At 46.2% G+C, this 26,742-nt stretch overlaps 2 protein-coding genes across 6 annotated transcripts in view; one reads left to right on the top strand and one right to left on the bottom strand.

Moving 5' to 3' along the window:
* The window catches only part of VWA7 (von Willebrand factor A domain containing 7), a 54,499-nt gene extending 39,219 nt beyond the window's left edge, over positions 1-15,280 (top strand). Inside the window, exons 14-19 of one of the 5 annotated variants that reach the window (XR_014788621.1) lie at positions 23-303; positions 2,456-2,592; positions 3,374-3,542; positions 10,242-10,379; positions 11,975-12,151; positions 15,146-15,280. Coding sequence is in view for 3 of the 5 variants with exons in the window: in XM_084840874.1 (XP_084697000.1) it covers positions 23-303; positions 2,456-2,592; positions 3,374-3,542; positions 10,242-10,652 (998 nt within the window). In the remaining 2 variants the exon portion in view is untranslated. Of the gene's footprint in view, positions 1-22; positions 304-2,455; positions 2,602-3,373; positions 3,543-10,241 lie in introns of those variants that run through there. The other 4 variants (XM_084840873.1, XM_084840874.1, XR_014788622.1 and 1 more) reach the window with 4 other exon arrangements.
* Positions 15,281-15,935: 655 nt separating this feature from the next.
* Positions 15,936-26,742, bottom strand: part of SAPCD1 (suppressor APC domain containing 1) — a 35,115-nt gene continuing 24,308 nt past the window's right edge. Inside the window, exons 3-6 of the mRNA XM_084840877.1 lie at positions 25,122-25,259; positions 22,217-22,318; positions 20,485-20,595; positions 15,936-17,821 (exon numbers count right to left, since the gene is read on the bottom strand). Coding sequence (XP_084697003.1) covers positions 17,699-17,821; positions 20,485-20,595; positions 22,217-22,318; positions 25,122-25,259 — 474 coding nt within the window. The 3' untranslated portion in view covers positions 15,936-17,698. The remainder of the gene's footprint in view (positions 17,822-20,484; positions 20,596-22,216; positions 22,319-25,121; positions 25,260-26,742) is intronic.

The following is a 26,742-nucleotide window of genomic DNA, read 5'->3' on the forward strand; positions in this document are numbered from 1 at the left end:
TTAGCTGCTTGCTTTTCAACAGGCTTGCCTGCTTACCTGGTGGTGATGGCGATGGGGCTGAATCAGTCGGAGGCTGGCCCGGTTCAGCTGCAGGCTGTGAGATTGGAGGGGAGGACGGGCAGCCTCGGGGAGCTAGAACTGCAAGGAAGAGCCAGCCGGACTGACCTCTTTCTGGCCGAGCTGCCTCCAGCAATCTTGGCCAGAGGCAACTTCACCCTGGTGCTACGAGGCATGGACGGTGTGGGGCGGAAGCTGGAGAGGGCTGCCCCTCAAGCTGCCACCGTTGTGGGATCCCTGCTGGAGGTAAGGCAGGGGAGCTAAAGAAGGAGGGAAGCGGGGCTGACGTCTCAAGTTTGGGATGCTCTCCTTCACATCACGAAGGAGGCAGATGGAGGCCCACCTGGGGCCAACATTGTCATCTTTTCGGCGCCAGGTTAAAGCTGCCCTCTTCTCTCAGGCATTTGGCAGCATGTAATGAGTCTCTTGATGGTCTCTGGCTGATTGTTTTAAATTGTTTTAGATAAATGTTGTTGTTGTGTGTGTTATTTGTTTTTATGTCATGTGAATAGTTTTTATTTTTTATATAACGTATTTTAATGGTTTTTAATGTTTGTGAACCACCCAGAGAGCTTCGGCTATGGGGCACTATAGAAATATAATAAGTGTAAATGCAGTGTGATGTCCCACCCACAAGCCATGCTTTAGTAGGGGTTCAGCCCTATGGTGAACTGTAGAAGTTCTGCTCTGTGGCACCGTGTAGATCTGTTTGCTCAGCGATTCCCAACGGGACCTACTAATCTTCGCCAGGCCACCAGCATAAGCTGATTTGGGGGTGGAGGAAGGTTGTGGGGGTGGTTTGCAATGGTGCAGTGAAATAAAGTCATTTCCCTTCTCCCACCACCACTGCATGTGAATTGCTTTCATGTGGAACAGCCTCGACGTAGGCTAAACGAGACACCATGGTAGCAAGCCTGCGTGTCAGGATGGAGTTGCTGCCCAAGTCCCTGAGGTCGCCTTCCTCAACCCGATGTCGTCCAGTTCTGTCGGACTCCAACTCCCACCATCCCCAGCCAGCACAGCCAACGTGATCTTTAACAAATTAAGAATGGAAGAAATGAAGTTTGGAATAACGAAACAAAATGTTTTTGCACGCCCCTGGCTCCCGCCCCAGAAATAGGCTGCTGGTCCGATGGCTAGTAGCAGATGGCTATTGTTGTTCTTGGGCAGCTGAAATGTCACAGAGTGCAAATGTAATGTGTATTGCCGATGAGAATTCACTGCATTTCATAGGAGTGCTATTCATGATAATATGTCTATGCTAACTGTAAGTCATTAGTAATAAGAGTGATTAGCTATGTATGCCGTGAGCTAGCTTTAAGTACAGAAATGCGTTCTTGGAACTGGGGCAAAGCAGCTTCTTGCCACAGGTAGGTTGGTTCATTCTTGGAAGTAAAAAGCTCATTACCTCACGGGGAGACAGACCTTCAGACCTTATGCTTTAGAAGCATAAGGTGCTTCTAAAGGCCCTAATAAGCCTGGCTGCATTGGAAAGCGGCCCTCCTGAGGTCATGAGTAGAAGCCATGACCAAGTCCAAAAAATCAAGGTGCATAGATGAGATCAGGGTAAAGAAACTAGAGCTATTGTTAGGGTAGAATGTTATACATAGTGAGATTTTGACATGGTTGCAACTGATTTGGCCAAATTGTGGTCTGGAAGAGTCTTCCCCACCCTGGTGCTTTCCGGATGTGTTGGACTACATCTTCCATCTTCCCTAGACAGCATGTCCAACACATCTGGAGGGCACCAGGTTGGGGAAGGTGGGGAAGAGGGTTTTTGTGTGTGTGTTTTTAAAGCTCAGCTGAACTCTTCTTTTGCTCATGCCCTCCCCGCTCCTAAAACTCTTCTTTAGAAGCTATTTTTCTCCCAGTGCGGCCTTGTGACCAGAAGTAACCCCCACCAGGAGAAAAAAAACACTTCTTAAAAAGAGAAAAGGAAGCATGGTTAAATATTGATTCATCTCTCTCCTTCTCCCCTCTCATATTTTTGCTCTTGCAAAATCATGCTGTTTTCGTCTTAACATCTCTTAAGAATCGTTCCATTCACCTGCTCAAGTGCTTGCTCTTTCTGACTGTTTTATCATCTTGATGAGTGCAATCTCCTCCTTTGCCTTCCTTGATTTCATAGCAGGGGGTGGGTTTCCCTCTTTCTCCCACCTGCCCATGCTGTGCTTTAAAATCTCCAACCTGGCACAGGCCCTGATCTACTCCCAAGTAAGGACTCCAGCTTGGTGCAGGGAGTGTTAGTCCGGGCTTCCTGCTGTTTTATAAAGTGACAGTTTCTAGCACGTGCCTCAACACATCTACCTGTGGATGCTCATGCCTTTTCAGGGAGCTCTCACTTTGCAAACTCTGAATCCAGCCAAAGTTCTATAACCTGCACCCTGGTTTGTTCCAGCTGAGCAGAGACACTCCTGTGTTCCCAGGGAAGCCTGTTTCCATCACCTGGAAGGTGACAAATCCTGGCTCATCCAAGCAGTATGTTTTGAAAGTGCTCAGTGTTCCGCAGTTTCCAGCCGGCATCTCCAGGTCCAGGTAATTCTGATGAATAAGCAAAATTGGGATGCACCAATGTTTTGGCATGCTGTAGTCTTCCTTCCCCTGCCTCGCAGATGGGACTGTGCATTTTGCACAGTTGCACTGCAAACTAGGCACAGTATATGGCTAACTTCAATGAAGGCAGACAGTCTATGTGAAGCATGCACTGAGGGGCAATAGTGATGCATGTAGTAGTATAATTCTGCCTTTCTTCTGTGGAACTCAAGGTAGCATACATGGAGTTCTGAGGTGGTCTCCCTTCCAGGCACTGACCAGACCCAGACCTGCTTAGCTTCAGCAAGTTTGCTGTGTCGGGTGCCTTCAGATCATAGTCCTGGGACATAGAGACATTTCCCAATTCTTGGGGCCTTTGAAAGTCAACACATGGCTATCTGGCCTCTTCCACACACCCCTGTGTTTGGGAGGGGCCATAGCTCAGTGGTGGGATGCCTGTTTTGCATGCAGAAGGTCCCAGCTTCCATCCCCAGCATCTCCAGGTAGGTCTGGGAAAGACCCCTGTCTGAAAAACCAGAGAGCTGTTGCCAGTTAGTGTAGTCATTACTGAGCTAGATGGACCAGGAGTCTAACTTGGGATGAGACACCCAGAAGGGTTAATAATAACTACTCTTTCTAACCAGCGAAAGTTTGGGTTCTGGCAAGTCCTTGTGGAGTGCTTCAAGTGGCTTGTAGGGGAAACATGCAGCTGCCGCAAGGCTATGTTTTCCTCAGGCCATCCATCAAAATTGTTGTCTTGTAACTTCCCCCTCCTTCTCTGAAGACTACAATTAAGCCCTAACCAGACGGCAACAGGACAGATCTCCCTGAATGTACCTGGTACTGCTGCTCCTGGCTCTGTGATTACCATAACCCTGCAGGCCATCACCCTTCAGCCAGCTGGGGATCCCAGCTTTGCCCATGTCCATCTGCTTGTGATGCCTCTACCTCTGGTGAGTCTTGGGGGGAAGGAACCTGCTTGTGGGGGGGAGGGGAACACTTGACGAGGGCACCCGTTGAAGAGTTTGGGAAGTTATTTGTTCACATCAGTCAGAGGAGTATGGGCCATGGTTTTCTGTGCCTTTTCCACCTTTTTCCCTGCATCATAAGGACATAAGAACATAAGGAGAGCCCTGCTGCATCAGACCAAGGGTCCATCTAGTCCAGCATTCTGTTCACACAGTCGACAACCAGCTGTCGACCAGGAACCCACAAGAAGGGCATGAGTGCAACAGCACCCTCCCCACCTGTTTTCCCCAGTAACTGGTGTACATAGGCTCACTGCCTCTGGTACTGAAGGTACCACATAAGCCATCAGGACTAGTAGTCATTGCTAGCCTTTTCCTCCAGGAATTTTCCTCCCACCCCCTTTTAAAGCCATCCAAATTCGTGGCCCTCTCTACATGTTGTGGTAGCAAATTCCACAGTTGAACTGTGCGCTGTGTGAAGAAGTCCTTCATTTTCTCTGTCCTGAATCTCCCACCAATCAGCTTCATAGGATGACTTCATAGGTTCTAGTATTTGGAGAGAGGGAGAAAAAATGTCTCCTCACCCACATTCTCCATACCATGCATAATTTTGTACACCTCTATCATGTCTCCCCTTACCCTCCTTTTGCTCCAGTCCCTTGATCATTTTAGTTGCCCTTTTCTGCACTTTTTCCAGCTCCACAGTATCTTTTTTTAGGTGTGGTGACCAGAATTGTACACACTATTCCAAGTGTGGTCACACCATATTTATTTATTATTTATTACCTTTACATTTATATCCTGCCTTTTTTCCTCCTTAAGGAACCCAAGGCGGCATACATAATCCTCCTCCTCCATTTTATCCTCACAACAACAACCCTGTGAGGTAGGTTGGGCTGAGAGTCTGTGACTGGCCCAAAGTCACCCAGTGAGCTTCCAAGGCCAACTGGGGACTAGAACCCAGATCTCCTGGCTCCCTAGTCAAACACGCTAGCCACTACACCACATTGGCTCTCAATATATTTGTATAGATTTGTGTGTGTGTATATATACACACACACACACACACACACACACACACACATACATACACACCATATATACCATAGATTTGTATAGGGGCAGTATGATATGGGCAGTTTTACTCTCAGTCCCTTTTCTAATTATGCCTAACATGGAGTTTGCCTTTTTTACAGCAGCCGCACACTGGGGTTGACATCTTCATTGAGCTGTCCACCACAACCCCAAGATCTCTTTCCTGGTCGGTCACTGCTAGCTCAGATCCCATCAGGCTATACTTGAAGTTGGGATTTTTTGCCCCAACGTGCATCCCTGTACACTAGCTTACGTTGAACCGCCCGCATTTGCCATTTAGATGCCCACTCTCCCAGTTTGGAGAGATCCTTTTGGAGCTCTTCACAATCCCTTTTTGTTTTAATCACCCTAAATAATTTGGTGTCATCAGCAAACTTGGCCACTTCACTGCTCACTCCTAATTTCAGATCATTTATGAACAGGTTGAAAAGCATTGGTCCTAATACAGATCCCTGTGGGACTCCACTATTTACCTCCCTCCATTGGGGGAATTTACCATTTATTCCTACTCTCTGCTTTCTGTTCTTTGACCAGAACAGAACATCCACCTCTATACACTTGTTCTGGGAACCAACTCTCTTCTAAAATCTTTAAAATGCCATGTCATCTAGTGCTCTGGCTCCAACAGTGACGAAATAGATTCTGCTGCAAAATGTACAGTCTGGGTGAAATGGTGATAAGCTGTCACCAGCTGCTTGTCCCACAGCATCAGCAATACTGCCTGTGAGTTTAGAGGTTCCATTTCTGCCTGTCATAGACCAAGCCTCCGTGAGTTTTTTTCCTAACCCTTTCAGGTTTTTTGTGTTGTTTAAAACCATCTAAGCTAGTGTCCATCATTGCACCTTGCAGCAGTGAATTCCATAAGTCAGTTATGCATGTTTACTCAGAAGTAAACTTACAACCTGGTGAGTTTAGGATTGCACCCTGACTTGGTCTAAAGCAGCTCCTTGATTCCTGTATAACGAACCAGTTCCTGGGTTCTGTTTGTTTGTTGTGTTCGAACCAAACGTGTCTGAGAAATTAATCCCAGAGTGAAATACTCCTGACCCTGTTTCTTCAATGGGGGCGGGGGGAGGCGTAAGTAAGTGTGTGTGTGTGTGTGTGTGTGTTCTTAACTGTCCTTGGCTGTAGACATTTCTTAACTTTTTTCTTAACTCACTCTTCATCCTAGGATAGCCTAGGAAGCTTAAATACCAAGATATGCCACAATAGAATTCAATAAAACCACAAAACAACATCACATTAAAAACAAATCAGGGGCATAAAAATAGCAGACCAATCTAAATATAAACTCCTAGAACAACACTTTAAAATTCCAGGGCAAATAAGTTTTAACCTGCTGCTGACACGATAGCAGCATTGGCACCAGTTGAGCTTCCATAGCAAAGGCATTCCAGAGACAGGGCATGACCCCAGGGAAGGCGCTCTGTCCAGTTTCTACACAAGCTTCCTCTGGCAATGGAACCTGAAGAAGAGCCTCCCCTGAAGATTTTAAGATGCAGGCAGGTTGGTGCAGGGAGAGATGCTCCTTCAGGTATTTGGGTCCCCAGCCATTTATGGCTTTGCAAGGGACTTGGAAGCAAATAGGCAGCCAATGTTAACTTTTTAAGAACCAGTACAATATCCTGCCATCTGGCTGTACCAGCTAAAATTCTAGCATCCACATTCTGCACCATTTTGACGCTTCCATGCACCATGTACAACACATTACAGTAACCCAATTGAGAGGTTACCAAAGCCTAGACCATCATGGCCAGACTGCTATAGTGTGTGTCTTAAAAAATTATTGAGTTAAGCATTTTATGCCCTGCCTATTTTATATAGGCTTCATGGGTCATGCAGAAGGAAATGGCAACCCACTCCAGTATTCCTGCCAAGAAAACCCCATGGAACATATCACAAGGCTAAAAGAGATGACGCCGGAAGATGAGCCCCTCAGGTCGGAAGGTGTCCAATATACTACTGGGGAAGAGCAGAGGGAATTTCCAAGTAGTGCCAGAAAGAGTGAAGCGGCTGGGCCAAAGCCGAAAGGACACTCAGCTGTGGATGTGTCTGGTGGTGAAAAGAAAGTCCGATGCTGTAAAGAACAATATTGTTTAGGAACCTGGAATGTCAGATCAGTGAATCAAGGTAAGCTGGAGGTGGTCAAACATGAGATGGCAAGATTGAACATCGACATCTTGGGAATCAGCGAACTAAAATGGACAGGCATGGGCAAATTTAATTCAGGTGACCATTATATCTACTACTGTGGGCAAGAATCCCATAGAAGAAATGGAGTAGCACTCATAGTCAACAAAAGGGTGGGAAAAGCAGTACTGCGGTACAATCTCAAAAATGATAGAATGATCTCAGTACGAATCCAAGGCAAACCATTCAACATCACAGTAATTCAAGTCTATGCCCCAACCACTGATGCGGAAGAAGCTGAGGTTGATCGGTTCTATGAAGACCTACAACACCTTCTACAACTAACACCACAAAAAGATGTCCTCTTCATAAGAGGGGATTGGAATGCTAAAGTAGGAAGTCAAGAAATCACCGGGATAATAGGCAAGCATGGCCTTGGTGTACAAACTGAAGCAGGACAAAGGCTAATAGAGTTTTGCCAAAAGAACACGCTGATCATAGCAAACACTCTTTTCCAACAGCACAAGAGGCGACTCTACACATGGACATCACCAGATGGTCAATATCGAAATCAGATTGATTATGTCCTTTGCAGCCAAAGATGGAGAAGCTCTGTACAGTCAGTCAAAACAAGACCTGGAGCTGACTGTGGCTCAGATCATGAGCTTATTGCAAAATTTCAGCTTAAATTGAAGAATGTAGGGAAAACCACTAAACCATTCAGGTATGACCTAAATCATATCCCTTATGAATATACAGTGGAGGTGAGGAATAGATTGAAGGGATTAGACCTGATAGACAGAGTGCCTGAGGAACTATGGACGGAGGTCCGTAACATTGTTCAGGAGGCAGCAACGAAATCCATCCCAAAGAAAAAGAAATGCAAGAAAGCAAAGTGGCTGTCTGATGAGGCTTTACAAATAGCTGAGGAAAGAAGGGAAGCGAAAAGCAAGGGAGAAAGGGGAAGATATACCCAACTGAATGCAGATTTCCAGAGAATAGCAAGGAGAGACAAGAAGGCCTTCTTAAATGAACAATGCAAAGAAATCGAGGAAAATAATAGAATGGGAAAGACTAGAGATCTTTTCAAGAAAATTGGAGATCTCAAGGGAACGTTTTGTGCAAAGACAGGCATGATAAAGGACAAAGAAGGCAGGGACCTAACAGAAGCAGATGAGATTAAGAAGAGGTGGCAAGAATACACAGAAGAACTATACAGGAAAGATCTTAATGTCCCTGATAGCCATGAGAGTGCGGTCACTGAACTTGAGCCGGACATCCTAGAGAGTGAAGTCAAGTGTGCCTTTGGAAGCATTAGTAACAACAAAGCTAGCGGAGATGACAGTATTTCAGCTGAGCTATTTAAAATCCTAAAAGATGATGCTGTTAAAGTGCTGCACTCAATATGCCAACAAATTTGGAACACTCAAAAGTGGCCACAAGACTGGAAAAGGTCTGTTTACATTCCAATTCCAAAGAAGGGCAACGCCAAAGAGTGTTCAAACTACCGCACAATTGCGCTTATTTCACATGCCAGAAAGGTGATGCTCAAAATCCTACAAGCTAGGCTTCAGCAGCATGTGAACTGAGAACTACCAGAAGTACAAGCGGGGTTTCGAAGAGGCAGAGGAACTAGAGATCAAATCGCCAACTTTCGCTGGATCATGGAGAAAGCAAGAGAATTCCAGAAAAACGTCTATTTCTGCTTCATTGACTACACTAAAGCCTTTGATTCTGTGGATCACAACAAACTGTGGCAAATTCTGAAAGAGATGGGAGTACCAGACCACCTTACCTGTCTCCTGAGAAACCTGTACGAGGGTCAAGAAGCAACAGTAAGAACCAGACATGGAACAACCGATTGGTTCAAAATTGGGAAAGGAGTACGACAAGGCTGTATATTGTCGCCCTGCTTATTTAATTTATATGCAGAGTACATCATGAGAAACACCGAGTTGGATGAATCACAGGTTGGAATTAAGATTGCCAGGAGAATTATCAACAACCTCAGATACGCAGACGATACCACCCTTATGGCAGAAAGCGAAGCGGATCTAAAGAGCCTCTTGTTGAGGGTGAAAGTGGAGAGTGCAAAAGCTGGTCTGAAACTCGACATTAAAACAACTAAGATCATGGCATCTGGCCCCATCACTTCCTGGCATATAGACGGGGAAGAAATGGAAACAGTGACAGATTTTATTTTCTTGGGCTCCAAGATCACCGCAGACGGTGACTGTAGCCATGAAATTAAAAGACGCTTGCTCCTTGGGAGGAAAGCTATGGCAAACCTAGACAGCATAGTAAGAAGCAGAGACATCACCTTGCCGACAAAGGTTCATATAATCAAAGCTATGGTTTTCCCAGTAGCAACGTATGGCTGTGAGAGCTGGACAGGAAGGCTGAGCGCCGAAGAATTGATGCTTTCGAATTGTGGTGCTGGAGAAGACTCTTACAAGTCCCCTGGACTGCAAGGAGGTCAAATCAGTCCATCCTAAAGGAAATCAACCCTGAGTGCTCACTGGAAGGACAGATACTGAAGCTGAAGCTAAAATATTTTGGCCACCTAATGCGAAGAGAAAACTCCCTGGAAAAGACCCTGATGCTGGGAAAGATTGAAGGCAAAAGGAGAAGGGGACGGCAGAGAATGAGATGGCTAGATAGCATCACCGATGCAATGAATATGAACTTGAGCACACTCCGGGAGAGAGCGGAGGACAGGAAGGCCTGGCCTGCTATGGTCCATAGGGTTACGAAGAGTCGGACACGACTGAACAACTGAACAACAACAACAAACATGGGTCATCCCATGAAGCTGATTGGTGGGAGATTCAAGACAGATAATAAAGGAATACTTCTTCACACAGTGCATAGCTAAACTATGGAATTCGCTACCACAAGACGTAGTGATGGCCACCAATTTGGATGGCTTTAACAGGGGATTGGACAAATTCCTGGAGGATAAGGCTATCAATGGCTACTAGTCCTGATGGATATGTGTTACCTCCAGTACCAGAGGCAGTTGCTGGGGAAGGAGGGTGCTGTTGCATTCATGTCCTGCTTGTGGGTTTCCCATGAGCAGCTCTTTGGGAACTGTTGGAACAGAATTCTGGACTAGATGGACCTTTGGTCTGATCCAGCAGGGTTCTTCTTATGTTCTTATATAAAACTCTCGGTGGCTGAGAGTAAACTAATAACAGCTGTACAGTAACTGTAAGTGACCTCAGATGGCATTGAAGTGTAAATCTGTGCACTAATGTTGGATCTGGCTTTTGCAAGTATATCATTGAGGACTACAACACTGGGGAAACCCAGTAAACCTCTCATGATGGCGCCTGGGGATGGGTGAGGAGAGTATGTGTAGGCCGTGGTTCTCTTGTGTTAAGGATCGCCCCTCCCTTTCCCACACACAGGCTATGTCTGGACATATCCTAATATATTGCTGTTCCTCTTTGCCCACAGGTGCAGAACCTCTCAGTCCCGCTCTGCAATGTCACTTCTGTAAATGGTTCCTGTGGTCCACCAGAGTCCCGTTGTCGTGGGCAGCGTTGGACGGCTTCTGTGCGAATCTGGGACCAAGCTGGTGTTCGCTCAGTGCAGGTGGATGGGGGTGCTGTGGTGCCTCACCAAGCTGATGGGCCAGCAGAGTTGGTCACATATGCCTCGGACTGTTGCTCGCCACAGGCTGAGCTGGTGGTCACCAACCTGCTTGGGGAGAAGTATCGGTGCCAAGTGACGGCGCCACCTGCTGCCCTTCCTGGCAAGGCAGTGGCAACACCCCCTAAAGTTCCTGGGAAGGCCATGGCTGCTACTACCACAGCCTGGGGGTGGGTATTGACAGCCCTGGTGGCAATGGACTGGCTTGGACTGTAAGACCCACGTTGCGCTTAGGGAGGGGAGAACTAGGGATGCTCGAGCTCATTGAAATTCTCTGACCTTTAGTTCAAACCTCAGTTTGGCTTGCGCCCGTTCTTGTTTGCAACCTATTTTTCGGTTCGTTCGAACGGGAAAAGTTGTGCATTTTTCAAAAGGTGGTGCATTTTGAGAAAGTTGTGCGTTTTGCAACGGCAAGTTTGAGAATTTGCGAACATTTTGGGTGAACACGCGCTCCTGTTCGCGTTCGAGGTTGTGAAGGGGGTGCCTTTGAGTGATTTGCAAAGTGGAACGAAATTCTCTCGCATCCCTAGGTGTGGGAAGAGTTCTCAGTGTAGAGGCTGCCCTCTGCTGGGATGTTGTGGTATTTCACTTATTGTGGAGCAGGTGAATGGGCTTGGCTAACAAGTGAGGATGCTGAACAGAAGGGCAGTTCCTGAACTTTAGGCTCCTGTGGAAGCAGCGGATGAGATCCCATGAGTGGACTATTGATACAGATCACACTGAGATTCACAGGAGGCCAATATGCAGGAAACCTAGGATAGGATTTCATCCCTTTACCTGATCTAAGTAGCAATTAAATCTGATCTTAACAGTAGTGCTAAATATAGGCCAATAATAATAAGATGTGTGGTCTTCATATGGAGAGAATATCTATATGAGCACATGAAGATGCTGTCCATTGAGCCAGACCATTGGTCCACGTGGCTCGGCATTATTGATCTGTCAGGCTGCAGCTCTCCCCGGTATGTGTGCTTTCATTTTGAGCCTGACAACTTGAGATGGCAGGATTGAAACCGGGGCATCTGCATGCCAAGCCTGTGCCCTACTGCCCAGGTATGACTGTTCCCAGTGCCACAGAGGCTTGTGTGGGGTCTGAACCCACCGTCTTGCTGCTATGAGTTCCATGCCCTGAATGCCATTACTAGCCTTGGGGTTATTAGTCCTGAATGGCATTACTAGCCTTGGGGTTATTAGAGGCATGAGCTTGCCATCCACCTCTCTTGCATCCTTCCGCCCGCACCCATCTGTCTGCACCCTTTTCATTGTTTGTCCTTCAGTTGATCTCTGCGGTCTCTACTTGTCTGTTGCAGCCCTTAATCTTTTTGCTTCTGCACAGACCTCCTTTATCTTTTGACCTTGCCATTGGAGGTTGATTCCCTTCCAGTCATAGAGACATTAGGTGCTTCCAGATGAAGCTTTTATGACAACATCCCCCTGCCCCATTCAAGAAATGTTACGGGGGTCCAGGCATGGGCATCTTCCACTTGCAACCCTCCCGTGTTTTCCCAGTGCTTCTTCCATCTTTTCTCTTACTGCAGATAATCCATTAAGAAAGAAAGGGCAGAATAGCTGTGCAATGCCTTCTCACTGGTGGCTCTTCCCTTGTCTGGAAGCACCCACTGCCAATCGCATCACTTTTGCCAGTGGCCTATGGGAATCAAAGCTGTTTCTGCCTTGGGACAGCTTCTGCTAAGAGGCTCAAGTGTGCAGGAGAGGTACGTCCCAGCTTATGTTGTGGTCAGTGGGGTTGGGTAGGAATTTGTGGTACATAATTATGGTGCGTACACTACACAGAATGCAGAAACATCTCAATTTTATTCTGTAAGTTTAAAAAGTAGGCACTGAGAATATTAAAAAGGCACCATTGTTGATGCACTATTGACACAGTAATACAGCCAGGCCAGTGATGCTGGTGTGATTAAAATGTGCACACACGTGTCCGTCATATATATATTTATGCATGTGTGCACATTCACATACACACACACACCTATGTACATACAAACACATACAGAGTCCATCCTTCATCCACCACTGTCCTGTTGCACTTTGTGACGGTGCCAAGTGATCAGAAAAAAATTCTTAAACTGTTTTTCATTCATTGTAAGTCCTTAGCCCCTGCACCTGTTCTTCTGATTTTTTGCTCGTTTCTGGTCTAGAAACTTGCAAAGCCTCTGTGACATATGCCATTTTCATACAAATTGACAAAATAAAAACCCATGGAAGAGGATAAAGGGAGGTTAATCACATATCTACCCCTACATTTGAACACTCCCCTTGTATAAAAGTACTGCATCTATCCTGATATTTTGCAGTTGTCTTAACTAGGCCCACCTCCATGCTGTATGTCATTTTCATAACAATTGCCCACAATAAAATAGGGGTAAGCATATCCTTCTTTGGAAACTTTCAGACTGTAACACCTGCTCTTGTACAAATCTCCCTGCACCCATTTATCTGAAATTTGCCAGAAATAATCCCCTCATGAGGAACTACTATGCCTGCAAATTGCATCCAATTCTGAAAAACAGAAAAAAAAAACGTTACGGCCATTTGTTGCTTTTCATTGATACTCAATGGGAAGCATGAAGATTTGTATTTCCAAATCAAGAATTGGATCGGAATCAAAGCAGTTAGCCTGCAAATCAGTCCAAACTGAATTGGGCTATTTTCTGAACCACCAAATCCAGGGTTTGAACTGATTATTGTTGTCGGTGCACAGCCCTAATATATATATTAAATATTTTACAACATTTTTCAACAGGCTACCAGTATTCTGTGTCGTGTATATACCTTAACTTTTCTGTGCCTTTAATTCAAATGACCACCTATTGACCTGGTTCACATGTAACAACAACCTAGAGTATGGGTTGAGTGTGGGTTGTCATTGAATTTTGAGTTGTCATTATGTGCAAACCCTGCACTATGGTTTAACTATGGGTTGTTAACCACAAGCAACCCAAAGTTCACAACCCAACAACAAGCCATGGGTTCTCTTCCTGGGTTGTCCTCCTCCTGCTGCCTCCTGTTTCTGTGCCCACCACTTCCTCTACTTTCTGCATTACATTCTCTTTCCATCTCTTTCTAAATTACTTTCTCACTATGGCTGCATACAACAATTTTCACAGGCAATGTTTGTTGCTTGGATACCTGCTGTTGTGATCAGCGATCCATTTCCATGCCCTCTTCAGGTACTCTGGGACACTCTTATTAATGGTTACAACATTTCTAAGCATATTTGGCTCTCGTCAGTCCCTGGGAGGCTATTCCTGGGAGCCCTGTGGGTTCCAGAAGAAAGTTTTAGGTATAAAAGTAATACCCTGAGAGCTAACCACTCTATTGCTCTCTTGGTGAGGATCACATAATGAACACTTGCCAAAATAAATGGTTCTCCAGTTTTTAATGTTATTCAAGTCTCTTGCCTTGGTGAGCAGGGTCAGTTTGGCTTCTCGTGGTTAAGGAGTCATTACAAACTTCTGTTAGAATAGGTATGGTTCTTTCTGGAAGCACCAACTTGTAGGGAATTCCAGCCAGAACAGGCATGGTTCTACCCCTCCCCTGCTGGAAAATGTCCTGCCCTGCCTCTTCCTTCATTACAGGCCTTGCCATGGCCTACCTATCTCATCCTGCACTCCCTCCATCCCCCAGTCTTTCTACATAAGCTGCTTTGATCCACTCTTGATATTTCCTCTCTGTCAGCTGATATGCTGCCCCACAAGACTCATTGTAAGGATGCATGGAGATGACTTTTAAAGGCAACCTTTTGGTCTCTCAACACAAGTTGCGTGGAGTCGCCGGCTTTCAGGGAGCTGCATGAGGGTGCAGATTCTATACAACTGGCTAATGCTGATATTTGGTGTGTGGGTAGAATGTATTCTAGTGTGAATGTAGTTTCAGGTCTGTTGAATCCTGTACACAGACATTCCCCACATCATAAGGGGAATGGGTGGGTCAGTGTGGGAGAGAGAGTAAGAATGGTCTGTGCATTTATTCTAAAAGAGGCCTCAGCCTAGCTCAGATCCCCCACCTACATAAGTCAGGGCCAAAACAGGCATGTTTTTAAATGTGTGGCAGCTATGTCTTCATTTTCACTCTAGGGCCTCCAATCCAGATCTCCCCACACACTAGGGTCCCGACCCTGATTGGGTACCCTGCACCTACTCTAGAGTAAAATTGAAAAAAGATGTAGCTGCTGGACGCACATTCAGAGTAATGCCTGTTTTTGGTCCTCACTTTTCTCAGCCAAGCTACAGGTGACATGGGAGATCTGTGGAAAGATCTCCCACCCTCTCTTTCTTCATATTGGGCACAACGAGCTGCTACTTTGATCATGAAAGTAGAGATGGGAGAGGGGGTGTTTTAATCTGTTCCTTATGTGGTTTCCCTGCTCAAAATCAGCTGCACCTGTCTTTCCCCCCATCACTGGAAGTGCTAATTGCAGCTTGTAGGGCAAAGCAAATTTCAGCCAGTGAACCTTCTTCATCTGCTGAAGTAAAATAAAAAGATGTTATCAGACCTGCTCACAGCTGCCTCATGTCATGACCAGCTTGGCCTTAAACTGGATGCCTATTTTGCCCCAGACCGGAGCTATTTGTGTGAACCTTTTCCCACTCCCCACAATCCTTTTCAGATAAATTTGATCTGTATACTTTTTTTGCCTACTGATCTAAATCTCTCTATTTTTATGCAAATTATTTTTTTATTTCCAGATGTTTACTCTTTGCTGCACAAGATGAATGTTTTGTGTGTATATGTATGTATATATAGATGTTTCTTAAATGGATAAAGATGCTTTAACAATTTTTTAGCCTGGTGTCAATAAACTCAACTGCAATTTAAAACAAGGTGTTTTGCTTCCTACTCCACTGAAGTATTTAGTGATTGTGCAGTGAGGTGTAGCTTTCTCACCACCTTTTTGTGTGTGTGTGTTTTCTTTAGGAGAGAAAGTTTTGGAAGGTGAGTAGCCGATTTAAATAACTCAAAGCATTCAAAGACATTAGTTTTTTAATCACACATTAATTTCAGTCATTTTATGTATATGGTAATATTAGAATAAATACAGATAGTTAAAAGGGACGGGGGGGGAGTCAGGGGACATGGGGTGAAGGCAGGGAAGGTGGAGGGACTAAGGTACTGTCAACATCCAGCTACAGTTTAAGAGTAGGGAGTTGCTTGTTACACTCTTCAAGCCTTTGGGGGGGTTTCCAGTGAAAAACAGCCATTCATGAGCCAGTGGGTGGCTACTGGCATCACTGAGAGATGGTGATCAAAGGTGTCAACATGTGATTTCAAACCATATCTGGCCAGTGGACTGGGCCTGGCAGGTTTAGTTGAGTTGGGGATGAAGGCCAGTGAGCCAGAGTGTAGGCTAATACAAAAACCAATGGTCTCAAGTTTAAAATCTGAGGTTTATTTAACAAAATGCTCAATACTGAATGTGAGGCAAAAATACTAAATGGGCAGGTAAAAATAGCTGATTGCTGGCAACTCTAAAGGAGGTATGTAGCACGTGTATGTACTTACAGAGGGTCCCAGACATGGGACACAGAGAAGCAGGAGTCTTTCAAGTCTTTCCTTGCTTGTATCATAGGAATGTTGGGTGCATACTAATAACAGGTGAGACTATTTGCCCATCCAACCCTATATTGTCTATTCTGACTGGCAGCAGCAGCTCAGCCGCCCCAGCAGAGGTCTTTCCCATCACACTTGCTGCCTGATACTTTTAACTGGAGATGTCAGAGATGTCATGCTCCTGCCACCCTCTTTTGCTTTGGGGGAGTTTCCAAGAAGAACCAGGCATAAGGACTGCATGTCATGATGGCTACATATTGCCTCCAGTATTGGAGGCAGGATGCCTCAGTATACCAGTTGCTGAGGAACATGAGTGGGAGGGGGCTATTGCGTTTATGTCCTGCTTGTGGGCTTCCCATTGGGGCATCTGGTTGGCCACTGTGAGAACAGAATGCTGGACGAGAGAGGCCATTGGTCTGCGCAGCATAGCTCAATGTGCTTATGTAATTCTGTTTTCTTTGCTACATGGCTACTGCTGTTCTGTCAGCTGAGGATCCTAGAAACTAATATGACAGGAACTGCCCCGTTAGTACAGACATGACCTCTTCAAAGAGAAGAATGAAAGAGGAAACATAACAGAATGGTATTAAATTGAATTAGAGAAGGAGCTGTAATATGGTATGGGTTTGTTTGCAAGTGTGTAACGTTGATTTAATTAGTCTTCAGTCCACAGAAATAACATCCTAAAAGAGAGAAAATACAGAGCTAGCTTAAGCCACTGGGTACAAGGGATTGGTATGGACCTGTGCTACCCAATTTCAATTTTTTGCTCCGCCATAGATAGCACACCTTCTCGGTTCCAACAGGTACAGAACAACAGCTTACCTCACTGACTTGACGTGATGATGAAGAAGAGAAATTCAACCAAGTATTTGTAAATTAAAAGCGGTTAGCAATGGCAAGACCACATTGTTTGACAGCCAAGGACAGAATTAACGTATTTACTCTCCGAAGGAAGGCCTTGCTGTTTTTTGTTTGCTTTTTTTGGTGTGGGAACAGAAAGATTGACATCACTCAGCGTCTAGGAGACCGCACACAGGAGGAAGCGACATCAGTACAAATATACTGGTGAATAAGAGGGGTTTGAGTTCTGGAATTTTGTATCGCTGCAATTGTGCCACAGGGTGTGAAATTTTCAATCTTAACGGAACGTTCAAAATTTGTTTTAAGAAAATAAGGTTCTCAGCCTCAGAGCTGGAGTGACACATCTGAAGCAGGTTGTCCAGAGCAGGGGTAGTCACGAAACAGCACAATTCTTGGCCTCGTCCTCATTGTCTCATAGCTGGGGCTGCTTTCCTTTACAGACCAATCTCCTTCCACCTCCTGTTTTCCATAAATCTCAATAGCCGAGGTTTCCATATTAACAATAATCCCCCACCTCAAAGTATCTCGCCAACAAATTTTGCAATTATGCAAACTGAGAGGAAATATTAAGTCAACAAGTACGCTTTCCTAATAAGTGGCGTGATATGTTCAGTTGAAGAATTGAGGGTACTGCAGTCACATTATAGGGGTGAAACTGCTGCCAGAGGCATAACTGGCATAAAAGAGAAGGCCAACAGTAACCTTCCTGGCCAGAAAGATGGTTGTTTGTCTTGGGCCCAGAGAAGGAAGTGATATCGCAGGCATTGCGGATAGAGAAGAAAGTGACGTCACCATGTTCATCGTCGACCAAAAGTTGACCTTGATTGTCAGATAAAGGTGGACTCCTTATGGCTGGGTGGTCTGTAACCCCGGCTCTCTTTAAGTTGTGTGCAAAGAGCTGCTTTTTCTTGCTCCAGCTGGGCAATGCGATCACTTTTTTCAGACACTTCCTGTTAGCCAGGCAAACATAAAGTATTATGATAAGATAGCCATTATTCCACAAGTGCCTCCTTCCCCATTTTGTTGTGCTAACCTTTCATACTGAGCTTATTTGAGAGTTCCCCAAACTCCTAGAGCCAGCCCAGCCTGATACTACCAGGGTAAAGACTGAATTTTAAAATTTTAAAGCTCTGAGGGGAAAATGTCAGAAAATAGATGCATGATGAAGCACACGCTGATAATCTAGGAACTGAGACCATCAGTCCATCTATTAAGCATTGTGGACACCGACTGGCAGTGGCTCTCCAGAGATTCAGGCAGGAATGTTTCCAGCCCTACCTGGAGATGCTGGGGATTGAACACCAGGGACGTTCTGCCTGCAAAGCAGGCGCTCCACCACTGAGCCACAGCCCCTCCTAAATATGAAAATGTGGCTTCTAGATCAGGTGTGGGCAGACTTTGGGCTTTGTTGACTCCAAAGTCCGCTAACGAGAGCTGGATGCAAATTGATGGGAGTGGGGGCCGTGGAGTCAATTACCCACAGCACCCAATGAGGCATACACTGTATATACAAACACAAATCTACACCTTGAGTTACTACAGATGCCCAGTAGAGTTCGTCAGAGGCAACCAATATATATTAATATTTTACAGGTAATAGACACCAAGGCAAATACATAAGCAATTACAAGTCCAGTCATGGCAGAGATTTTTTAAAAAAATCAATTTTACTTGCTATTTTTAAACCCCTGGGAGTCAGAAACCCAGGCTGATCCAGTGGAGCCTGGTGGCACTAATGTCAGCAGGGGTACCGCAGATAACAAGCGGGGTACCGCAGATAACGAGCGGGGTACCGCAGGGCTCAGTCCTGGGCCCAGTGCTCTTCAACATTTTGATTAATGACTTGGAGGAGGAGGTGCAGGGAATGCTGATCAAATTTGCAGATGACACAAAATTGGGCGGGATAGCTAATACTTTGGAAGACAGAAACAAAATTCAAAGAGATCTTGATAGGCTGGAGCTCTGGGCAGAAAACAACAGAATGACATTTAATAGGGATAAATGTCCTAGGTTCTGCACCTAGGAAAAAGAAACCAAATGCACAGTTACAAGATGGGGGATATGTGGCTCAACAACACTACAAGCGAGAAAGATCTTGGAATTGTTGTCGATCACAAGCTGAATATGAGCCAACAATGTGATGTGGCTGCAAAAAAGGCCAATGCTATTTTGGGCTGCATTAATAGAAGCATAGCTTCCAAATCCTGGGAAGTACTAGTTCCCCTCTACTCAGCACTGGTTAGGCCTCATCTGGAATACTGTGTCCAGTTCTGGGCACCACACTTTAAGAAGGATGCAGACAAACTGGAGAGGATTCAGAGGAGGGCAACAAAGATGATCAGGGGACTGGAAACAAAGCCCTATGAAGAGAGACTGAAAGAACTGGGCATGTTTAGCCTTGAGAAGAGAAGACTGAAGGGAGATATGATAGCACTCTTCAAGTACTTGAAAGGTTGTCCCAGAGAAGAAGGCCAGGATCTCTTCTTGATCATCCCAGAGTGCAGGACACGGAATAATGGGCTCAAGTTACAGGAAGCCAGATTCCGGCTGAACATCAGGAAAAACTTCCTGACTGTTAGCGCAATACGACAATGGAACCAATTACCTAGGGAGGTGGTGGGCTCTCCCACACTGGAGGCGTTCAAGACGAGGCTGGACAGCCATCTGTCAGGGATGCTCTGACTTGGATTCCTGCATTGAGTAGGGGGTTGGACTCGATGGTCTTGTAGGCCCCTTCCAACCCTACTATTCTATGATTCCAGGGCAGTGAATCCAGTTGAGGTTTCAGTCAGAACTCTAAAGGAGCTATCCGAGGTGCTCTGACAGAAACCTCGACCGGATTCACTGCCCTGACATCAGAGCCACCAGTCTCCACTGGGCTGATCTACTGCAAATCCCCTAGAGATCTACCAGTAGATCCTGATCTACCTTTTGCCTGGCCCTGTTCTAGATTGCAGGGAAATGCTACTCTCCCTCTCCTTGAAAAAAAATCTAAATTTAAAAAATCATGTGCCCCCCGTAGCAGCTGTTCAGTAATTAGGCTTGGTCATGGCCATACCCTAAAGTCTTTGTTTCCTGAACTTAAAAGAACTGTAGCCATTTGTCAAGAGTTAAAGAGGTGTACGTGGGTGGAATTTTCAGGGGTCAGGTGGGCACCCTTTAGTGGTGTCCAAAATCTATGCCCTGAGTAGGTTGTGTTATTCTGCCCCATGACAGGGACAAGCCTGAGGCAACCATGCAGTTTCGCTCAGTTTCTCATTTTTGCAAACTTTTGATGTGTCCCAAACTTTAAAAAAAAAGTTTGCATGAAAATTCATACACATTTGTAAATATGTATTTTTTGTATGCAATTCTTGCACACAGTTCTGCCCCATACATTTTCTGCAAGCAATTTTTAATGTTATTTTCACAAATACACACATTTTTGTATGGCTTCCATAGCAAAATTCGGACAAGTGCAAATTTCAAAGCCTAGCTGGGCTTCAGTTCATGTATTGCTTCGAAAATGCGAAATTAGGTAAGCCCTCCATTGCATATACACATGCGTGCATGTGCGCGCATGCGCACGTGCACACACACACACACAGGACTAGCTTGTGTGTGTGTTTTTTACCTTGATCAGCAGGTGGTTTTGTTCTTTGAGGACGGTGACTACTTGCTGGTGAAACTCCTTCTTTCCTGATGAAGAAAGGGGGACCCCAAAACTGCCTGGTGGAACCTCAGACTGTAGAAGAGGAAAACCCATATAATTCTGTAAGTGTGACTCCCCTCCACTTCGATCCCGAGTTTTATTTAGCTCTAACAGTGTTGCTAAGCATCATTCTTCCCGCAGGGGCCTTGCAATGTCCAATAGACAGGCAAGATAGGTTTGGGGGAACCGATCAGGGAGGAGGAAGGAGTGAAGGGACATTGAAGGAGCAGCTCAAGTGGAACTTCAGGCCTAGTCATGTATTCACAAAACGTGTACCAACACACAGTGGGGCTGTGGGACTTCACCCACCCTTGCCACCTTCATGCATTTGATGGGGCATTGTCTAAATGGGACATATTCAAGATTCTGAGTTGCATTTGCTTGATAACGTGTAATGCTTACCCCCTCAAAATTAAGGGCAAGGTAAGATTGACAAGAGGCGCTCAGAATTCTATGCGCACCCATGCCATTTGGGGCCAAACTAGACAGGACATTAATTGCGTAAATACAGTTAGGTTTTTGTAATGTAAATAGCAGGCATGGGGTGGTGGTGGTGGTGAAGGAGACCTCTGGAGAAGAGGGGAGCTAACCCTTTCCCTCCTGCTGTGGTCCCAACAAAAACAGTCCCGCTCCTGAAGCTGCCATTTACATTGGGAAGGAAGCCTTCATTGGCACCAGTGGATCAGGGGTGTTGAGCCTCAGGCCTGGGGTCCAGATCTGGCCCACCAGTGGTCCCAATCCAACTCTCTGGGGTTCTCCAAATGGCATGACCTCTTCCCCATGTCACCAGGTGGTTCCAGCTTCCTCTACACCCCTGTCTACCTATCGTTGGATAGTTTCCTGGCTATTGTGTGATTTCCTCCCCATGCTAAAAGGTTGAACTACCTCTCCCAAGATTTAGGTACTAGTTTAGTTAGTTAGGGAACAATCCTATGCATGTTTAGACAGAAAAAGTCCTACCACTCCCAGCATGCCCCAGCCAGAAAAAAGTCCTACAACTCCCAGCATGCCCCAGCCAGAAAAAAGTCCTACAACTCCCAGCATGCCCCAGCCAGCACTTTTCTGTCTAAACATGCATAGGATTGTTCCCTAACTAATTAAATGGATTGAGCTGTGCTACTGCTCTACCACAGTAGCACAGCTCCTGCCTATTTCTATGAAGCAGAGCTGGCCCTACCATTAGGCAGAGTGAGGTTACCACTTCAGGCGGCACATGCCAGAGGGCAGTAGCAGCAGCCCTGTCAGCTGTTCCTTCTGAGCCCCTGGCTGTTCCCCTCTCTTGGAAGACAGAGCTGCGTATGTCACACCGCCTGTCCTGGGTCTCCTAAATGAGCTTGCTGCCCTCAGGTGCGGAGGAGGAGGCTATCCCACCACCCGTGCTGAAGTAAGCTTCAACTGCCAGTCCAGTTGGTTTCAGTACATGGAATGGGGAGGGGACGCCATCTTGTCCTTTACCTCAGGCAGCAAAATGTCTTGGGCCAGCCCTGCTATGAAGCTCGTACTTGGCACGTCAGAGCTGTCCATTTCCTCTTCTGCTTCCCGTTAATGGGAGTTTTAAAAGCCTTCCACCCGAAGCAGTCACTTCAGCTTGCCTCAGGGTAGGGTTGCCTCAGCCACAGACCTCCAATCCCCCATTTCCCTCCATCCGCCTGACCTTTCCGGGAGAGGTGAGCAGATTTTTCAAGCACAGATTCAGTTCCTGGATCTTGGCCAGCAGCAGGCAGCTCTGGTTGGCATAAGGATCTGGGAAATAGTTCTGCAATCACGCAACAAACAAACTCAACTCAGTATGGAAATCCCATTGTATCCAATTCAAAAAGAGAGAGCAAAAAAAGAGGAGTTTTGCATTTAATATACAACCCTTTACTCCATGGATGGGCAACCTGTGGCCCTCCAGATGTTGCTGCACTGCAGTTCCCTTCATGCCTCACTACTGGCGATGCCAACTAGGGCTGTTGGGAGCTGCAGTCCAACAACATCTGGCAGGCCCCAAGTTGCCCACCCTGGCTTTACTCTCTGCATGAAAATGTGTGGATTTAGTCAGTCACACTAAGTACATGTAACTGAAATCATCTCATATTCTTTCCGTGTTTTAACTCCTGCCTCCACAATTTTAGATTGTAAACTCCTTGGGGCAGGGAACTGCCCTCTTGGACTCTGTAAAGCACCATGCACACTGATGGCATAAACAAGAACAAGTTTTAAGGCTACAGAGTAGATGTGAGTCATATTGCATTCTGCTCTTTTTGTACATTCTAAATTTGTAGACGATCTCTTGCTACCCAGCTAGGCAATGCTGTGCCATTTTCTGAATTTATATTTAGACTTAATTTATTTCTAAACTCTTTGGAAGATGTACACATCACTTCTCGTGTGATGGAGCACACACCCAGCCAGATTTTTTTTTTTTTGATGGCAAGGATGGGAAAAGAGTTGTGTAAATACATCCTAACAGCAAGGCTGTTCATCTGTTGCATGAAGGCAGGATATAGCACTATTGGCTTTTTTAAATGGGTCTTGGGAGAGTGTCACATAAGGTAAAAATGACTGTGAGGGACTTTGTGTGGAAACATCCTTCTGAAAAGCACTACAGAGGTACTTCCATCCAGGCCCACAGTGAGAAAAAAAAAATGGTGGTGTTGATAGTAAGGCAACAGCAGTGGAGGCTGGTGGCTTTCAGTCAGAACCAGTCAGAACTCTAAAGGAGCCATCCAAGGGGCGAAGAGTTCTGACTGGCTCTGGCTGAAACCCGGAGCGGATTCACTGCCCCACTGACATCAGAGCTACCAGCCTCCACTGTCCTCCAGGTGTTTAGGCCTACAACTCTCAGCATTTCTGAACACTGGCCATGCTGACTGGAGCTGATAGGAGTTGAAGTCCAACACATCTGGAGGGCACAAGGCTGGGGCATAAAGTTATTCCTGAGCCGCAGCATAAGTCAATCCAAAACAACCAAAACCTAGATACAAATAGTCCAATGTGTTAAAAGTTATTTAAGTCAAGGTACATTGGGCTCTTCCATGGGGTCACGAAGAGTCGGACACGACTGAACGACTGAACAACAACAACAACAACAACATTGGGCTCTCTGTGCAGGTAGGCCCCTGTGTAAACACATCCTCCAATGTATGGCAGGGCAGAGCTATCTTGAGCATCAGCCCAGTCCTGTCTATAAAGTTCAAACAAACGTGTACACAGGATAGAGACAGTGAAGTAAAAGAATGTACTCTAAAATTGCTACTGTCGCCTAGAGAAACTGGTCTTTTCAGAGAAGCTGCTCTTTTCAAAGAGTTCAAGTTCAAGGGGACCTCTAGATCCATAGAGTAGTAGGGTTGGAAGGGGCCTACAAGGCCATTGAGTCCAACCCCCTTAGTCTTTACCTTCTCTTCCAAGCTGGAGAGTCCCCAACGTGTGTGACGTTTTGCAGTCCCTTTCTGCAGGAATCCCCTGACAATGGTCAAATCCCACTAGCAAGCAAAAGGGTGTGCTCTCGAGGCTAAACAAAATGCTGTGTTAAATATGTAGCACGCAGTTGATCTTACCATTTTGTTTAACTTAGGGTAAACATGTGGGGACCCATTCAGGACCACTGTATGCAGTCAGGGGAGGTTTAAACCTCCACCCTAGCCCCACACAAACTAAAAAATGAGGGGGGGGAAAACTCCATTAGCATCAATGGACTTCCCTTCTGTCTTACTCCTCGCACTGGAGGGTGTGTGTGTAGAATATGGGGAGCGGGGGAGTGGCTGGGTGGGAAGTGTTCAACCTATCCACATGCAGTGCTCCCATTCCTGATCAGGCCCATTCATGCTTACATCAAGGTAAACAACTTGGTGAGGATCAGCTATATATTTAACATACTGTGTTGTTTAAAGGTAAAGGTGTCCCCAACCAGTCGTGTCCGACTCTAGGGTGCGGTGCTCATCCCCGTTTCTAAGCTGAAGAGCCAGCGCTGTCCGAAGACGCTTCCGTGGTCATGTGGCCGGCATGACTGAACACCGAGGTGCACGGAACGCTGCTACCTTTCTCGCTGAGGCGGTACCTATTTATCTACTTGCAACTTCTTGCTTTCGAACTGCTAGGTTGGCAGAAGCTGGGACCGAAGACGGGAGCTCACTCTGTCATGCAGCACTCGGGTCTCGAACTGCTGACCTGCCGACCTTCCAGTCTGCAGTTCAGCGTCTTAACCACTAAGCCACCGCGGCCCCGCTAAACTGTGTTGTTTAGCCCCAGGGAAATGCAGAATCCATATCATTCACGCCCTCATATACCAAGCTGGCTTCCTGCTCCCTTTTGGCTGCTGTTGAATATCCATTACACACACACACACACACACACACACCCCTTCTCCAAGAGGCTCCCAGACAAGACTTTTATCTTTCAATTGCCTGCGTTCAAGGAAATTTACAGGGGTTCCAGACATTGCTGTCTTCCCTGTGTAAACCTCCCGTGTTCACCCAAGCCTTCCCTGTTTTTTCTTACCACAAAAAAAATCCGCTACGAAGGGAAAGACGGAATAGCTGCACCGTGGCTTCTGACTCCAGACTGGCACTACTTACTGCCTCCACTCCCATGTGCTTCTGGCACCTCTGGGCTTCCAGCAGGTGGCGCTGAAACCAGTCGCGCGCCCGGTTGACCATTTCCAACCCTTGCCACAAGGCGTCCCGTTGCCGCTCCAGCTCCTGCATCCGCTTCAGCTGCAAGTCAGAGAAGAGAAACAGGATTCCAGATTGGGGGGGGGGGGGCAGTTGGGGTTAAACACCTTCGAAAGAGGAAAAACAATAAAGAGTCTTGTGGCACCTTAAAGACTAACACATTTATTCTGGCATAAGCCAGCCTTCCCCAAACTGGGGCCCTCCAGATGGTTTTGACTACAGCTCCTAGCGGCTACAGTCAGCATGCTGGGAGCTGTAACGCAAAGCATCTGGAGGGCACCCGATTGGGGATGGCTGGCATAGCCAGTGTGGCATAGTGGCTAGAGTGTCGGACTGGAACTCAGGAGACCCAGCCATGAAGCTCACCGGGTGACTTTGGGCCCGTCACTGACTCTCAGCCCAGCCTACCTCACAGGGTTGTTGTGAGGATAAAATGGAGAGGAGGAAGACCATGTGAGCCATCTTGGGTTCCTTGCAAGAGGGAAAAGGGTGGGATATAAATATCAATATCAATATGCTTTTATGGACGGAAGAAGCAAAGAGGGTAGAGCATCTGCGTTGTACACAGAAAGCCCCAAGTTCAGTCCTTTCAAGGATCTTGGGTAACAGGGCTAAGAAAGTTCCCTGGGAGACCCACAATGGCTGCTGCCAGTTGGAATGCATAGGACTCCCTAGGCTAAATAGCAAGTGATCCTGACTCGACACGAGGAGGCTGCCTATAAGACAAAGCCATATCATGTTTTATCCCAGCCGTGCCCTCTGGATGTATTGGCCTGCAACTCCTATCATTTCCAGCTAGGGATGTACGGATTTTGTAAAATCCTTTCCATCTGGATTTCATAGATTGTCAGGTGCTTTTTGTTCCATCATCCGCTCATTGACAGAATTGGATTTTTTCTGATTTCCCAAATTTGAACAAATTCGCATCTGTAGAAATTCGCATTTCCGGAAATTTGCACTTGTGAAAATGCACAACCCCCCCCCCTCCCCCAATGCACATTTCCCCACTTTAGCATATGGGGGAAATTTTCTGCCAGTGGTTTTTTAATTTTATGTATTTTCCTACAACTAAGTTTGTGTAAAATTTGGGAAAGTAAAAAAACCCGCTCCGCAAGTCCATGGAATCCGTGTGACTTGGGAAAAGCTGGTCTACTGCAGAATCCATGGGTCAGAGTCACAGAAATCCAAATTCATTTGATTCTGGTGCAGATTCCTCCAACATCCCTGTTTCCAGTCAGCATGGCTGGTGGTTGGGGAAGGCTGCTTTACCTTCCTCACACCCTGAAACACATTTACAACACCACCACGCCTTATAAGGATGGACAGGGAGCCCCCTCACTAGGGGAGAAGTCACTTTGGAATGAAGGGCATCAACAACATTTTACTGCTGATGGTAGATCACGTGACCTGCAGGCTGCCCAGTATAATCCCTGGTATCTTCAGCAAAAGAAACTCAGTGTGGCTGGCTATGTCAGTTGGGCAGTCATATGCACGCACACACTCACCGGTGGCATGAATCAGCCCA

This window comes from Heloderma suspectum, chromosome 2 (genome assembly GCF_057233095.1).
Source record: "Heloderma suspectum isolate Gila_16-S chromosome 2, 16-S_ref, whole genome shotgun sequence".
Classification (NCBI taxonomy): Eukaryota; Metazoa; Chordata; class Lepidosauria; order Squamata; family Helodermatidae; genus Heloderma; species Heloderma suspectum.